This window comes from Anneissia japonica, unplaced genomic scaffold, assembly GCF_011630105.1.
Source record: "Anneissia japonica isolate Jap-2015-1 unplaced genomic scaffold, ASM1163010v1 scaffold7766_len575116_cov191, whole genome shotgun sequence".
In the NCBI taxonomy this organism is placed as follows: domain Eukaryota; kingdom Metazoa; phylum Echinodermata; class Crinoidea; order Comatulida; family Comatulidae; genus Anneissia; species Anneissia japonica.
In genome coordinates this window covers 44,867-61,868 of record NW_022694700.1, presented here as the reverse complement: position 1 = coordinate 61,868, position 17,002 = coordinate 44,867, and the positions used below count along the sequence as shown (strand labels likewise).

Sequence of the window (17,002 nt, the reverse complement as noted above, 5' to 3'; positions counted from 1 at the left end):
TGCATTAGAGCAGCACATTGATCCATGTATGGGGAATGTTCCAGAAGATGTCTGAAGTAAACTTGATGCAATCTGCCAGGACATCATGTACATGGCTTCGAAAGGAAGATGCCAAACACCAAAATCCTTAATCTTACTGTCAGGCACATGACAGTAAGACATAAAGAAGTCACTTCAGGACACCATTTATAATCGAGCCACACACACATACAAGATTGTCTATGAGGCATTTAGAAATTTTAAGTTTTGTGCCTTTCTTGAATCTGTTGATGAAGGCCAATATGACAGAATCATGCCAAGATAATGTCAATCAGTTGGAGTAATGTTGGTGACAAAAATGAAGACACTGATGAAACATTATAAAGACTTCATAGCTGTAAAGAAGAAAGATGATCCTTTATTTGATTTATGGCATTCCTTTCTTGATATGGTGTCACTCCTTCTGGCATTTATACATACAACTATAACATCTGATTGGGAACTACATCTAGCAGCAATCAGAATGATGTTACCATGGTTCTATGCATGAAAGCCAATCATGCAAGATATATTCCTATGTACTGGATTCAGATGATCGAGTTGGAGAAAACCCACTCCACACTATGCCAACAAGGAACTTGGACTGTTCAATCTCAAGACTTTGCCTAGATTGCAAGCGATCAATCAAAGAAAATCGTAATCGAAACTGCAAGATAAAAGGCATTAAACGATTCACATTAAACAGGCTAGTTGTTCAAAAAATGGCTAAACAAGCTGAAATTGCAAGATCATGTGAGAGATGTGTGGTTACGAGATCCAACAGGGTAATCTGAAAGATCTTGATGTAACAAGGATAATGATAATATATTTATACATGCAAACACATATAGTTTATTGCTTTTACCAAAGCTTAAAAACTGTGGAATATTTGCAAAAAATAGCAGAATTAAAAAAAAATAATATAGATGACAATGATAGACAGAAGACTATCACTATATTGTGATATTGGTGAATTGATTAACTTGCATTTGCTTTCTTTTTGTATTTTCTAACTGCTGTTCATGTAACATTGCATTGTTATGTATTTATTATCTTATATTTTAAATTGTTTTCATTAAATTATTATTATTCCTGGTTTTCAAGTCATGTATGTTTGTTATACTCTAAAAAGTGGTACAATTAGAGGGGGTCACAAAGTAGGAAACAAAAATGGAAGGCAGCAACATTTACCAAATGTCCCCTTGCCGGCCACACATGAAGATTAGCCCCACATGTATTGTACTGTTCAACTGTCTTTAAACCTGTCCTTAGATCTTTCAATGTGCTTCACCCCTGGTGTAACACCCAATTAATGTCGAATTACATGTACTGTTTTGTGTCTAAACTGCACTTGCATTTTCAAACGAATGTTGAGAATGCCAAGCACATGCTAACGATAATGAAGAATCTAAACAATTTTATAATATGGCAATACCATCATTTTGACAGTGTACGCAGAAGTTTGACCCCAATATAGCAAGTTCCTGTATGGAACAGGATGCAGCAAAAGAAATGTTTACACTCACAAAAAAGAAATCTGTGCTACAATGAAGTGGTATGTGTGATTGACACTTAACAAAAAAAAAGGGACAACCCAAACTTTGGCTACGATACGTCGATGACACATTTATCATTTGGCAGCACAGCAAGGTGTACCTAGATAGTTTTCTAGACCACCTGATCTCTCAGCACGGTGCTATCTTGTTTACAATGGAAGAGGAACACAATCGCTCTTTACCTTTCCTTGATGTTTTGGTCACCAGGCAGAAGTCAGGCATTTTATCGCATTCAGTCTACCGCAAACCAACTCATACCGACAGATATTTGAATAAACGCTCGTTTCACCACCCATCTACCAAGAAAGTAGTTTGCAACACACTTATAAGAAGAGCACAAAGCATCAGTGACCGCAACTCCATCCAGAAAGAGATGCAACATGTAAAGGAAGCCCTGAAACTCAACGGTTATCACATGAGAGATTTGAAAATACAGAAACGCAGCAATAGCCAAGATGACACGGAACCTAGAAAGTCTGTATGTTTACCATTTTTGGGACAGCTTTCTCACCCTAGCTAGCCGATATTAAAGTTTTTTGATAGTGCACCCAACAAACTATCAAGGACTCTTCAAACTCACAAGGATAAGCCACCAGCAAATAGCCAGCCAGGAGTTTATCGGATACCATGCGAATGCGGAAAGGTTTACATTGGTGAAACAGGTCGTGATCTCCGTACCAGGCTCAAGGAACACCAAGGCCATGCCAGGAGAGGGGAACAACAGAAGTCATCTATAGTCATGCACTCCCACACACATGGGATCTATAGACATTCCCCCAAGTCTGCCAATGGTTAGAAAATACAACATATCGGAGCCCTTCACTTAATCCTTTATTCCTCATTAGTCCCACCTCTTCATTGCAACCTAAAAAGTTTCAAATCCAAAGTTCTTCAATTCATTTTTATTGTATTGTTTCAGGGAGTCACACGTCCTTTTGGCAACAGTAGGTTTTCTGCTTTTGCTGAACAAACGAACAAACAAATAAATAAATAATATTACTTACTGGTGCAATAAAAACATGATGCAACTTAATGCCAAAAAATGTAAAATACTTCATATTACACGTAAAAGAAAAATATTTTATTAATTCTGCTGAAATACAATCAGTTTCATTCCACAAATACTGTGGTATTCACTTTTCACATGATTTATCTTTGCACAACCCTGTTAAATTCTTGGTTTTATCAAACGTTTAGTTTCATTTAATGACCCCACTCTACTGTTGTGTTAATTTAATGGTCTGTGCAGACCTATCATAGAATATGCTGCACCTGTCTGTGTTCCTCAAAAGAAGCAGTTGGGGTAAATAGCCAAATATAACGAAGAAACTAAAATTCAAAATTAAGAAAAAAAACCAGCAGCCAAGACCAATGTCAAGCAAGCTGGATATTTTTGTAACAAGTGGATGAATGGTCATTCATGGCTGTATTACTGCACTTCTGAAGGGATGTACTGACAAGACATTGTGTCCATTTGATAGGGAAACATGGAATAAGATTCCATCCAGGAGAATCCACCTCTGTAGTGCAAAAGAACATGCATTGTCAGCTTGCAGGGGCGGATCCAGAAATGTCCAAAAGGGGGGGCCGAAAGTTGGGCCGATTGAGACAACACTGTCGTAGGGGGTCCGGGGGCATGCCCCCGCGAAATTTTTGTGTTCTAGACGCTCGAACATAACATTTGAGGCATTCTTGGCCATCATTTTTTTCTTTTTCTCTCTTTTTTTTCTTTTTCTTTTCTTTTTTTACCTCCCAAAAGGGGGGGCCGGGGCCGGGCCCCCCCCTAAATCCTCCCCTGGCTTATCTAATGACAGTAAATCTCACATTGTCAAATCCAGTCAAGATAATGGTTTAGTAATTGCTGGATATGCAATCACATCTGCATTCAAATACGAGCTAAATGTTGTGAAGAATGTTACCTACTGCAGTGGCAGGTCAATCCAAGAAATGTCATATATTTCAGCGGAACTCGAAGAGACCACCATGCAACAGTATTTTGCTTGAATAACCACCGATGTTAGTGCGAGTGAACAGTTGACATTAAATTGCAAACAGTGTAGACCTACATTATCAACACTGCCTCCTTTATAAAGCGGTTTAAAGACATAAATAAATAACTATGATGGCAGGCATTTCATTTTTTTATATTCATTTAAAAAGTTAAACATAGACTTCTCGACAATGTATTTTCTAAAATTTACTTCTCTATCTCTTGAGCAAAGGCTAGTTTGCAGATTTTTCTTGTTAACTACAGTGGGTTATTACCAAAGATGCCTGTGTGCTTCATAACAACAAAGTTGAAAAGGTAGACAGTGATCGATTTTATGAAAATTCAGTAAATATATTACCTGGGAACGCCAGACAGCCACATAGTAATCATGACTAGTGGCATATGATTAGCTTCCCCTTAACTAAACTTAATCTATAAAAATACAGCAAAAAAAAAGTAAAAAAAAAAACAACTAAATGCAAACAAGATAGTGAAGGGTTTTAATAATGTGAAAGAAAATAGGAATGGATTTAAGATTATTTTTAATTGGTCTCTGAGCAGTGGCTTCATTCTTTTTTTTTCTTGTAATGAATAAATATTGTCAACATGGCTCATTATGCAAATTAGATCCAGGTTTTTATAAAAAAATCTTAAAACAATATGTAATAAAAACTTTAGCATCTGGCAGCATGGAACAAAAAACGTAATAAATGCAAAGATGCTAGCAAGGAGCATGGTATTATGCTGCATAGCGCAGCTACAGTTGATACCATCCACAAATAGAAATCCACAAATCCACTCATACTGAGTGTCACGAAATCATCAGTTTGCCAATCCAAAACAGTGATATTAAAATGCGATACGATATGCACATGGGTAGCTAATATGTAAATGAGGTGGTATATAACGTTGTGAAGCCAGTGTCGATTGTCAAGTAAACATATGTCTCCCTGCACAGTGTGTGCCTGCCGTTGTGTTGTAGGACCATGTGAGGCGAAGAATAGCATTTATGCGGTGGCGGATTCCGTGCTAGGCGCCTATTAGAAATTATTGGAGTTTAATTTTGGGTTATTGTGTGTGTTTCACCGGACACTGGAGCATTGCATTCCTCTGAGCTAGCCGTAATAGGTTAGGCCTAATTGTTCTCGTGTTATTACAAATCATTGGAATATTCCACTTGAAGTGTATTGTATCATATGCATATCTTGTTCTCGTATTTTTGTATTTGTTATTTTGATTTGAAGGCTGACTCCTTGGTACGGATTGCTCATCACTTGAAAGTAATGTAGGCCTAGCTGAGTGATACATGGTGTTCGCGACCCATGAGGCAAGGCAGAGCGGTGAAACAGAGTTGGGTGTCTTTAGCGTAGTGGTCGAGGCACACAGAGTACGGGGTCTTGTAGTGGGAAGTCTTTGATTTTATTTATATTTTTCTATGTCTATCATATTATATTCATTCTATATCGATTGATGTAATTTGTGGGTATAGTGTAATTTGTTGGAGAGACAATAGTTTGTTGACTGGATAAACCATGTCTGATTATCTTACTTAATATAGTTGATAATTTGTTGGAGAGACAATAGTTTGTTGACTGGATGAACCATGTCTGATTATCTTGCTTAATATAGTTGATAATTTGTTGGAGAGACAATAGTTTGTTGACTGGATGAACCATGTCTGATTATCTTGCTTAATATAGTTGATAATTTATTGGAGAGACAATATTTGTTGACTGGATGAACCATGTCTGATTATCTTGCTTAATATAGTTGATAATTTATTGGAGAGACAATGGTTTGTTGACTGGATGAACTATGTCTGATTATCATACATACTATAATCAGACTGATATAGTTGTTGGATATACATAGTATAATTTGCTTGTATTTATATCATGTATATTGTATACTGATGCTGAACATGCATGACATCGTTGTGATAGACATAATTAAAATTGTTCATGGAATTAAAATTGATTGAAATGGTGTTTTGTGTTCTATAAAGTCTTGGTGTGATATTAGCCTAAGGGTGGGCGATCTAGACACGCGACACTGAGTAATGTTGGCGATTCCAAAGCTGTGGCTCATAGTTTGAGTACAGACGAATCACCAAAGTTCTGTGTTGGATGGAGAAGTGTCATGGTGGTTTTATGCCATATTACAGAGTGAGAACATTAATTGTTCAAGTAACAATGACTGAAAGAACTGCAGCAGAAACTCTCCAGCCTGTCTACCAGTGTTCATCTGTGATAAACTAATGCAAGGGTGTGCAAAAAAAAGGCCAAAACTAGATCTCTTACAATGTCATGGTTTAGTAGATGTTTGTACATTTACTGTAGCATATATGTATATAGGTTGGAAAAATGTGACTATAACTAATATAAATTAGCGTAAACTGTATCTGAAACTCTAAATGCAAATTAATTATTTCATGTAATGACAGGCAACAATCACCTTGATCTCATGGGGCTGCTGCTGAAGTCATTTTGGTAACACTGTCAAATGCCGATGGTGTGCCTCATGTTGATATATTGGTCACTTATGCAGGACACTTCTCCTTTTCATAGTGTTTTCATTATTCAATTTAGTTAATTTAGTAAATGTATTTTTAATGTATGAACAGTATGTTTTATCTTCTCCTTGTTTGGAGGTTTTAATGAATGAATGTGAATTTGAATAGATTGCAATTAGTATTTTTTTTTGTTTTTAATTGTTTGTCATTGAATGCATTGATATCCTATAAACTGTATCTTTTGTATTTTTTGTTTAACCAGAATTACTGTGTACGTAAAAAAAAAAATTCATAAGTACCAAAATATCCTGAATCTGGGATATGGTCACATTCATATTACCCATTTTTGTCTTTCTACCTGTTACAACTGCCCCTTCTATAAAATATTTTATAATTTTAACCTTCAAAATGGATGCAGAAACTAGACAATTATAAAAGATGAGATGGTCCCATTGAAATATTATACATAACACTGCTGCTCTTATTTTTCGGGTAATTGTAGTTAATAACAGGTAGACTGCAAGCTTATGGAAAAATGTTATAAACAATATAAGGAGATAAGCAAATAGAAATATTACAAAAAAAATGCATATTTTAACCAAGTGTACTTAAAAAATTATAATATGAACACATTTCTCAGGATTCAGTAGAGGCAACCATGTGATTGGGAGCCAGTGAGCAGCTTAGTTTGGCCTAGGAAAAGGTACCCATCTGTACGCATTACCTACAGGAGCCAGGCACTTCCTTGCATCTGCACACATTGACTTGACCTAGGAACTGGATCCCATCTGCACACATTTGATCATTGCCTTGTCAATCATTCGCCAGGGTTAGGTAAGACATCAAGGCTGCGACAGCAGCCCCTGATAAGCTGAGGGCAGCAGCTGCAATAGAAAGGTTTTAAAAAATAATCGTAATTATAATGTGTATACCTCAGGATATTAACTACGAACCACAATGTTGTCTTAAAATCACCTAATGTAACTTAGATATCTGCTTACAGTCCTGGTTAGTTGTTTAAATTTATTTCTGTTAGTACTATCATTGTTTTTAATGTTGGACAAATAAAAATAAAATTCAATCAAATTTAATGTAACTTTAATTTTAATTAATTTTTAATTACTTAATTAATTTAATTTAATTAATTAATTTAATTTTAATTAATTAAATATAATTTTAATTAATTAAATTTAAGTTTAATTAATTAAATTAAATTTTAATTAATTAAATTAAATTAAATTTTAATTACAATTTAATGTAACTGTAGGTTAGATTACTATTCTTACCTATATATGTTCCTCTTCCTGCTTTGCTAGTAGGTCTTCCAACATTCCTATCATCAACTGGAATTGTTTCTTCATTGTCTGTGTCATGACTAAGATCGTCAATATCTGGACAAAATATAAAAAATATGTTTCTGAAAGTTAACTATATCACCACAGAATTACTCTCAAGAAGACAAAAAAAAGCAATCTGTTTGGATCATTCAGCTTTCAACACACCAAATATTTTCAGACGTTAAATATGTGATATTGTTAAATTGTTACTACAGCATGCAAATCAAAGACCACATCCCTGTAACCCCAAATTAACAACTGTCTTTTATCTTTATTATTCTAACTCTATCTTATCTATTCTAAGAACAAAGCTGTTAAAGACCATGGAAAACCTGGTCCCAAAAGTTGTCTTTTTGGACATTTGACAATTGAAGGAAGACCTGTATTTGTATTGATATCCAATTATCAAATAAATATTCATGGAGGAAAAGCACTCTACAGGCAACAAGCAACCATCTTTATTCTATTAAGAATACACAAATTTTCAAATTTTGATACCTGGTACGGTTTCTGATGTGAAGTCTAACATGTCTGTTGTCGTATCTAAGCTGAGGATTTCTGAAAACCTCTCAAGGCAGTCAGCTGATGACTCGTCAGGAAACATGTAGTCACATGCATCAATTGACATTCCAGGAACTGGTGTAAACACCCTCCGTGGTAATACAGTTGCTCTGTTGAAACCTACAAAAAAGAAAATAATAATGTTTTACTACAAGAACTTTCTACTTTAGAACTTTCACTATTTTTGAAGCAATACTGTTTGAGGAAACTTACCAATAATAACAAGTGCTATCAGCACCCTTTCCAGCTAGATGATACAGTATTGTTATGTTTAACAGTATTGTTATATTTATACAGAATAATTATATTTAATAATGATGATAATAATAACAATTCCAATTATTTGTCCTGATTGGAGATTTGAGCTTAGCCTCTGGCAGCCACAGTGCAGCGCCAGCCAACTTAATTACCAAACATTGTACTTAACACGTCTAACACTTAATATGATGGTTATTGGAGCCAAATAAAACCAGTGCTTGAACCACGTCTTCAGAACAAGGAGCAGGAAAAATACCTATCAGCCAACCGCTCAGCTCTTGATAACGGTCAATTGTAAATGTAAGATTGTGTCAATGCACTTCAACTTCTATTAATATTGGTCTTTACATGATTAATCATTAAGAACACACACATTCATTACATTTATATAGCTGGAGAGCAACCTGAATCTAGTGCTTTACCCAACTACACAGGCAAATACAGTTAAACTTGCCTAAGACGACTTTGCCTAACTCAAAACATTTCTAAGTCGATCTTATTTTACATGGAAAATTGTTGTGTTTTCCATTAATTAACGTTTTGTAAGTCAAATTTTATCTAAGTTGAACAATTTTTCAATGTCATTTTGTGTTCCACTTTGGCAAGTTCAACTGTAACAGCGTTAGAATTCAAAACCTAACCCCAAAAATTGAGAGCATCAATTGCAAGCAAACAAGTAGAAATATCAAAGTGCAGTGGTTACCAGGAGTTGTACTGCCCTCAGTGTCCTCTGGATTCTGTATGAGGTCATCCACTAGCAGGTCACATCGAGCTTGTAAACTTCTTATTGCATCTTCCTTTAGAGCCTGTAATAAGATTTGTTAAAAGGTAAAAGATTTATTTAAAATTATTGTTAATTTTGTAATGTACATTTCAAGACAAAGGATTTTTTCTAGATATATTCAGCAAAAATAAACAAGGTATAAAAAAGCAACGTAGTGAAATTAAAGTCTCTATACACTTTTAAATTAATGTAAATAATCAAATAAGCACCACTTTTGAACAAGCATTTGAACTGCTTTCGAATTTATTTGAGGAATTCTAGTTTGACTAAGCATCATGGTGCTTAATTGAAAGTGCAGGTCTCCACCAATTAAACTTTTGGGACTGGGGTTTCCATGGTCTTAGCAGTCTCTAATTAAAGTAATAAAGATAAAAGGCATTTCTTAATTTGGGACAATAGGAAAGTGGTCTTTAATTGGAGTGGTCCTTAATTGCAGAGAAAACTGTATTTGTGCTTTGGATATCTTGTATTGCCTGGACACTAATAAGCAACCTTTCTCATGAATAAAACAGGTAAGACATAAGACATGAGAACCATTTAACAAAGTTAGAAAGTCATTAAACCAAAATATTTTATGTGTACACAACAAATATATCAAAAACAATGATTTTTAACAATTAAAATACTCTTTTTGATACGATAGATAGAGTAGTATCACTTTTTACAGATCAATTTAAATAATGTAATGTTCTTTACCTGTGTTGCATTATCTACCGTAGCTTTATTGTTGACGTATGCACGACATTGTAAACTTCCTCGTAAATGAAAACAAGCTGAACAATCTGATTTCACTACCTGGTAATTGTCGCATACCTGTAATTATAAATTAATCATTTTCATTAAATAATTGTATCAAAGTTAAATATAGTAGAAGCCCCTCCTTTGGGACACCCACATTAAGGGCACACCCCTATAAAGAGGACACTTTTCAGCCATAAAACAAAGGCAAATATATTTTTTAACACTACAGCCAACCCCTATTCAGGGACCCCTTTTTTTTATTCAGGGTACACTTTTTTTAGTTCCGAAGGTGTCCCCTTAACAGGGGTTCTACTGTACTCCATTTAACTATCAAAAGTTGAAGTAACATTTTGTAATGTACTAGCATAAGCAGGTGTGAAGTGTGTGACGTAACATGCAACGTGTTGCACTCGTCACACTGCTTGTGTCCTTTGTAAGGATTGAACCCATGGGTCAGAGATTGGAACTGGTAACTAAACTACTGAAGCACAATTACTCCTGAACTTACCATTTTATTAAAGAGATTCACCTCATACACCTGCCTGGATCCTCCGCTTGCACTAGATCCCTTCTTTCCTGACTTTCCTGACTGAAAACAAAAAATCACACACACAACAACATTACCAAATTTTTAATGTAGAATATAGTTTAGTCACATTGTTTTTGCATAAATTGCCTCTCTATTTATGGCAATGTTCTGTATACCACAGTACAGTACAATCTTTTATTTCATTTAAATAAATGCAAATAGCCTCTGAATGTTTATGTTTGCATAAAAGTAAAATGTTAAAAAAGCTGATAACTTGACTAATTTTTTGCATGCAATTATAAAGTAATCTTAGAATACTTAATTGCTTTTAAAAAAATTGTCAGTCAAGGGCAGTTCCAGTAGGGGGGCAACCCCCACCCCCCTTTTACCACTAAATTTTAAAATTTCAAGACATATATTTGAATTAGCACTCTCACTTATCTATTCTGAATATGTTATAATATTAAGCTATCCTTAATTTTACTATTTTAAGTTGTTATATATATTTTTATTATATATTTTATATTTCTGGAAAAGAAACAAAATGAAATTAAATCAACAATCACTACAATAAACATGGAATGGATTTCCATCAGCTATGTGATGTATAACAGGGATTCAAGATTTGCATGGTTCAACACACACAAACACACACACTCACTACCATAATAGCAAAATAACAATTTATATGGAAGTTTATAATTACCTTGGACTGTTTATCTAATGGATTTTGCCCAGGTCTTAGCTCACCATTTACTGTTGAAATTGATTGCTGAATTGAATTTAAAAATGGAGCTAAGCCATTCTGGAAAAGAAAGGCAAACAAGTTCAGAAGTAAAAAAATATAACAAAGGCAATTTATAAAGCAGTATATTTTAATATATCTGTACATATTTGCTAAAACTGATGCAAGCTACAAGTCTCTTAATTTGATATGATAGATGTTGAGAAGAGTGTTGTTTAGTCATTTTGGTGTATTCAAGGGGGAAAAAACATGTATACATCAGGGCATCTCAAGTTTGAGTTCATTCCACATGATATTCTGGAGAAGTTCATTCAATAGAGAATTTATGCAAATCAGGACATTCATTTTGATAAATATCACAAGGAAGGCAATCAGTAGGGCACTCTGTTTGATATATATGGTACTCAAAATATCAAAGAAAGGTAATAAGTATGTTATCTACATCTTACATGAAATTTTTTCAAAAGTGCAGATTTTCCTGTTGTCATAGTGACAGGTATTGATAAATCTACATGAAGGACAGAGGTCACAAGCGGCCATTTGTTGAGCGAGCTTTGAAACTTCCAGTCTACTGGTTTCATTACACTGTTTGGATCAGCAACATCGACGCCTCTACATGTGATTCTGACCATTCACGGTGAAGGATATTAACCAACTGATCGTTTTGAACAAATTAAATAGATAGCAATCATTAGCATTATCCTCATCTAGTGTAACTATCAACACATTCATATCCATTTTCTAACAATAAATTTCAATATGGATGGATGGATTGATTTGGTGTGTACACCAAGGATATGCCACTAAAGTATGAAGAAGACTTATTTCCAGTACAGTAGGGTCATTCTAGTGATAACTGGGCAGTACACCAGGAGACAATGACCTACACTTTCTTCAACATGCACATGGGCCATAATGCACACAGGACCAACGGCCTAATTAAATGTCTTAACCGAACGACGGTGCACTATCGTAACTTGCATTTTAGCCCCCCTGTTGAAACACAAGGACAGCAGCGATGGGAATTGAACCAGGGACCAAGAGATCGCCATGGTTCAGTGCAAAAACTACTACCAGCTTAGCTGACTACGCTAAGCTGCAATAAATATTGGTTTAAGTGGAAGTAAATAATTGATTAAAATTACAATATTAATCACATTGAAGTAGAAAAGTAATAATTCAATTTTGATGAAAACTACATTATTACAATTTAAAAAATGTAAGCAATTAACTGGCCAAAGAATGAACCATTATCTGATCCCTGCCACCACATTTTAACCTTATCAATGTAAACCAGCAAAGGATACTTTTTTGTTACAGCACATATCTGTACCACAATTCTTTCAGTGATCTTGTCAGCTGTCTTTACAATCTCTTTTCGTTTCATGTGTTTCTGCACAGCAAACACCGCCTGTCTTAGCTTTGGTTGTAATGTCTTCAGATGTTCAGGTGTCGCACAGACGAAGATGCCAATCACATTCAGTCCACCAGGCATCATTCTTGTCACCTGAGATTTTAAAAACAATAAATTTAACTTTTAAATTTATTATTTTGTCCACATGATTTTATGTTGACTGATTCTGGTATACAAATAAAACAAATGAGTAGGTAGCATTTTTTTGAATAATGATGAATTTCATTTCACAAGCTTTCGCCCCAGTCAATGGGGCTTCATCAGTGAAGTGTTTCATGAGTGAAGTGTTTCACAAGATACGTGGACATCAAATTGATATGATTGTATAATTAAGCTAAATATATGATAAACAATAAATCTGATAAACAATAATTTTGGTATGTTTCTATTTCACTTCAGGCAATCTACCATGGGGAGCATCTGCGGTACTCTGGCTAAATTCAAGATCTATTAAAACTAAATTAATTTCAATGCTACATCTATACAGTCCTGTTTAGTGATTCTATCATATCTTCTACACATTCCAAGCAAGCCTTGCCTTCATTTCATATTCTAACTACAGTATATATTTATGGTCTTGTCATGAAAATGTTATTCCTGTATAACTTTTTAAGGTATTGTCCTCCCCACTTAGCAATGGGAAACACGTACAGTATATGATTTGGACACATATTCCTTGCACAGTCCTATAATCATTCTTCAGTCTGGGGTGCACAAAATTTGTGATAACATTTTCAGTATGATTATAATTACACATTCCACCACTGCACTGTTCCTATTTGGCTTTTGTGGTTGGGAAAAATAACCTATCTTCCAGGGTTATGTTCACTTTGTTAAACCTACCTAGTCTTTTGGAGTGTCAATCATCAAATTTGACAACTGAACTCGACCTATAATAGCAGGGCCAGGAACAAGCAAATGTCATACACAAATCTTCACATGTACAATTATGCTCTTGTTTTGAGGGACCCATATTAAATTTTTGTATAGAGTTTTTGTATAAATTCTACCAGGAATCAAGGTTCACCAAGAGATCCAGAAAGATGGCACAAGAAGATTGGGAATAGGAATGATGTTTTTGCCCTACCTGTCATTGTACTAAATGCTAGTACATTCCCAAATATTTCTAAAAAATTCTCGCAATCAATTGAGAGATTTGAGATTTTTTTCACAAGTATTTGGGAACATACAGGTACTGAGCATTCAATACAATAACATGACAGGTAGAGCAAAAACATCACTCCTACTACTACAGTAACCTCCGGATGCAAACACACTTGGAATAAGATTGAGAATATTTCTTGTAATCAGTATATTGATAACTAACCTGTATTGAGTGCTGGGAGATCCATTGTTCATCAATAGCATCTGGTTTAAATTCTCCTCCATTTGAATTTGGTGTGGGAACCAATAATATGACATGATCCTTACTTGAACTATTCTACACCAAGACAATTGAAGAAATGCAACTTTTAAAAAACAGTCATTTGAAAAATACAGAGATACTGTAGGCATAGTTTTCATAGAGTTCAACATTTCATTGTAATTTGCAAACTTTTCAACCCATTTGCAAGCTGTACCAATTACTGTAGGCATCATAAACGATTCATAGACCACCAATAAAAAATTTGCCAATGACAGATCCAGGGATATAAAATATTTTCGATCAATGGTAGAGTCTAGATTAAACCTACAACTAAATGAACAAACATGGTCATCATCATCATGAAAAAGCTAATTAAAAAATCGCATAGCATAGCATACCGGTACCAGACACCTAATAATGTTCTGCAGATCTAAAGATCCAGTACTGTAGCAAATTTGTGGTCTTGACTCAGGAGATCCTACTGTAGCCTATCTATTTTGTATAGCATATAATTACGTCTGCAAAAGGAGGGTAACATGTATTCACCTCTGTCTGTCTGCCTGTTAGCAAGATTAAGCAAAAACTAATGAATGTTTAACCATGTTTAGTTTAGGGAATATATACTATAGGTTTAATTTAAGGATTTTTTGTTCAAATTCTTTGGTTAACTGAGCACACCGAGATACAGAATTGCCTCCACTTTTGTTTTCACATAGAAATACACTCGGTGCCAAGAATTCGTTCGAAATAGCACAAATAAATGATTTTAGATATTAAATAAATTACAATACATGTACTGTATGGATAATCATAAAATTAATGGAATAACCAATTATGATCAAGAAAGAGACCATTCAAATTCTGGAAAATGGTCAAAGGTCAAGGTCAAGCTCACAGAAACTTGATTTTTAGCCTCGAGCATAATAGAAAACAATGGAATCCTCAATAGGCCAGAGGTACGCTGCTCAAGAAAATAATGCGCCTGAATACAACAGAAGATTCTATTATATTTTTTAGAGTTTGCTGCAGCAATTAAGAATGTTCCAAAATACGATTCCATTATTTACTTGAGGGTATGCTGCAACATGATTTCCAGTAATTAAAAGCCTTAAGCCTCTAGGTTAGCAAGAGTAGCGAATTACGCCTCTTAATATAATTACTAGCCTTGGCCTAGCCCTGTACAGCAATTGACCCCTAGGATAGGTCTAGTTGTTTGTTTTCTTATGTTTTTTTTTTGTTTTTTTTGTAGTGTCATAATAAATATGATTGAATGAATTGAAGCCAAGCAAGCATCTTCTTCTTACACTACGTCAGTCTTCTCCTTGTAAGGCCTACTACTAGCCTAACCTCCTGTACTACTACTACCTAAATATCATAGGCTTAAAATGTTTATGTGACTCATTTTTGAATCGAAAAAACAAATCTATTTAGCACTGCAAGTGGCTCGAATGACCGTTGACCCGATCATCCGTAACTGATCACCTCTCAATGGCTCCTCTCTCATCAATGATGGGCATGTTGTGCGCATTTTGTTCCTTTTGCTCAATATGAGTTGCTGACGTATTTTCGAAGTGGTTTCAAACTGTGCGCGAAGTATGCAAACTGCGCAAGGATTCTTTCAGCATTTGTGGTAAAATGTGACATTTATATTTATGAACTGATACTGATCATATTAACTTATTATTAGATTCTGATTCAACATAATGTATTTTTTGGGAGATATACAGAAATTGCAATGATAAAAGATAGGCCATCCATGTTGTATGTGGGACACACGGCACTGTCGGTGACTGTTGAATTTATTAAAGATATACCACTGCTAAAAAACTAATATAAATAGGCCTAATAGGAATTAGTTTTTTACAGATATATTTGGTCAAGGCCTTAGGGCCTATGCCAGGTGTGTTACCTAAGGACTACTGTACTGTACATTGAAACCCATCTTTCAGGCTTTTATTTGCCAACTAACAAAATAAACCTCGAAAAAGTATGTAGGCAAATTATACAGGATATTATAACACTTTTTAATTTACAGGATAAGATTCCTGAAATAAAAATCATCATCCAACAATGAGTACTGTAAATATAATTTTTTCCAACAAGAGTAATACTATACAAATATTGCTTACATTATTAAATAATTGTCCATTGATAAGTTGACATTTACATAAGTAATAATAATAATAATAAGGTAAGAACTTATATAGCGCAATTTAAAAAACCGAAGTAATTATCAGTAGCGCTTCATGTTATTGTTGGAATAAGTGTGTTTTGAGTGATTTTTTAAAAAAGCAACTGATGTTGATTTTTTAATGTGAAGTGGTAGTGCGTTCCAGAGTGTGGCTGCAGCAAATGAAAATGATCTGTGTCCGAAGGTCTTAGTGTTGGTGCGAGGGACAGAAATTAAATTGAGATCAGATAAACGTAGGGAACGGCCAGGCACATATTTGGGAAGAAGTTGATTAATGTATGCGGGTTAAAGTAAAGTAGGCCCTTTAGTAAGTCACACTAATATGCTATTAAAACTGGCCTACGATGTATAATCCAGTCCACCTCACTGGCACACCATCTTTCCCCACCCAACCACACACGATCCATGGAAATGCATATCCGGCTTATTATTCAACATCACGCCATAGATTAAAATGTGCATGCGCTAGGCCTACCCTTATACAGTTTGCAAACTGTGCAGAATCTTGCACAGCTTTCAAATTGTGCAAAGAAATCCTTGCACAGTTTGCAAATTGTGCAAGTAATAGCTGGCGCATTTTGCAAATTGTGCAAACCTCTCAAATTGTACCGGACAGGCAGGAACGTGACAGGCACACGACCAGTCTCTGCAGAGTCTGAGACCCCACCACCGTCGCCATATGTGTTGCATAAATGACGTACCTGCTGACCTACAATCATGCCTATATTACATTTTCCAGAAGCATCAAGAATATCTATAAAGTCCTTTATTTGTTCTTCAGCATATACTGTTCGTCCCATCTTTGTAATCTAGATTTTAAGGGCCTAAAGTCTCTCAATCCTCTTACTTTTAACCCAACAATACAATATAACGTGCGTGGCGCTAGAGCTGGAAATCGGAGCCATCGGAGCGTGCGGAAAACACAAAAATAATGAAATAGTAGCGGTTCAGACTGGTAATTCACAAGTGTTGTATTATTTTTTTGATGATTACTTATTCA

General features: G+C 35.0%; 2 protein-coding genes across 4 annotated transcripts; one reads left to right on the top strand and one right to left on the bottom strand.

Annotated features, from left to right (window-relative positions):
* Window positions 1–6: 6 nt before the first annotated feature.
* LOC117101158 (protein odr-4 homolog) lies at window positions 7–16,842 on the bottom strand. 3 transcript variants are annotated; one of them, XR_004444241.1, is made up of 12 exons: window positions 16,704–16,842; window positions 13,773–13,886; window positions 12,339–12,538; window positions 11,481–11,655; window positions 10,993–11,091; window positions 10,266–10,346; window positions 9,713–9,829; window positions 8,936–9,038; window positions 7,912–8,094; window positions 7,363–7,467; window positions 6,801–6,960; window positions 7–685 (listed from the first exon to the last, which is right to left on the bottom strand). XR_004444241.1 is itself a non-coding variant. In XM_033241039.1 (11 exons), the coding sequence occupies exons 1-11, from the start codon at window positions 16,800–16,802 to the stop codon at window positions 6,890–6,892; spliced, it is 1,347 nt and encodes a 448-aa protein (XP_033096930.1). In that variant the 5' UTR covers window positions 16,803–16,842; the 3' UTR covers window positions 3,895–6,889. The 3 variants fall into 3 exon arrangements, 1 of the variants encoding a protein (XP_033096930.1); XR_004444242.1 differs by having other exon boundaries at window positions 6,805–6,960; XM_033241039.1 differs by lacking the exon at window positions 7–685 and having other exon boundaries at window positions 3,895–6,960.
* On the top strand, window positions 1,729–2,370 carry LOC117101183. The gene is made up of 2 exons (XM_033241073.1): window positions 1,729–2,052; window positions 2,158–2,370. The coding sequence occupies exons 1-2, from the start codon at window positions 1,729–1,731 to the stop codon at window positions 2,368–2,370; spliced, it is 537 nt and encodes a 178-aa protein (XP_033096964.1).
* Window positions 16,843–17,002: the final 160 nt, after the last annotated feature.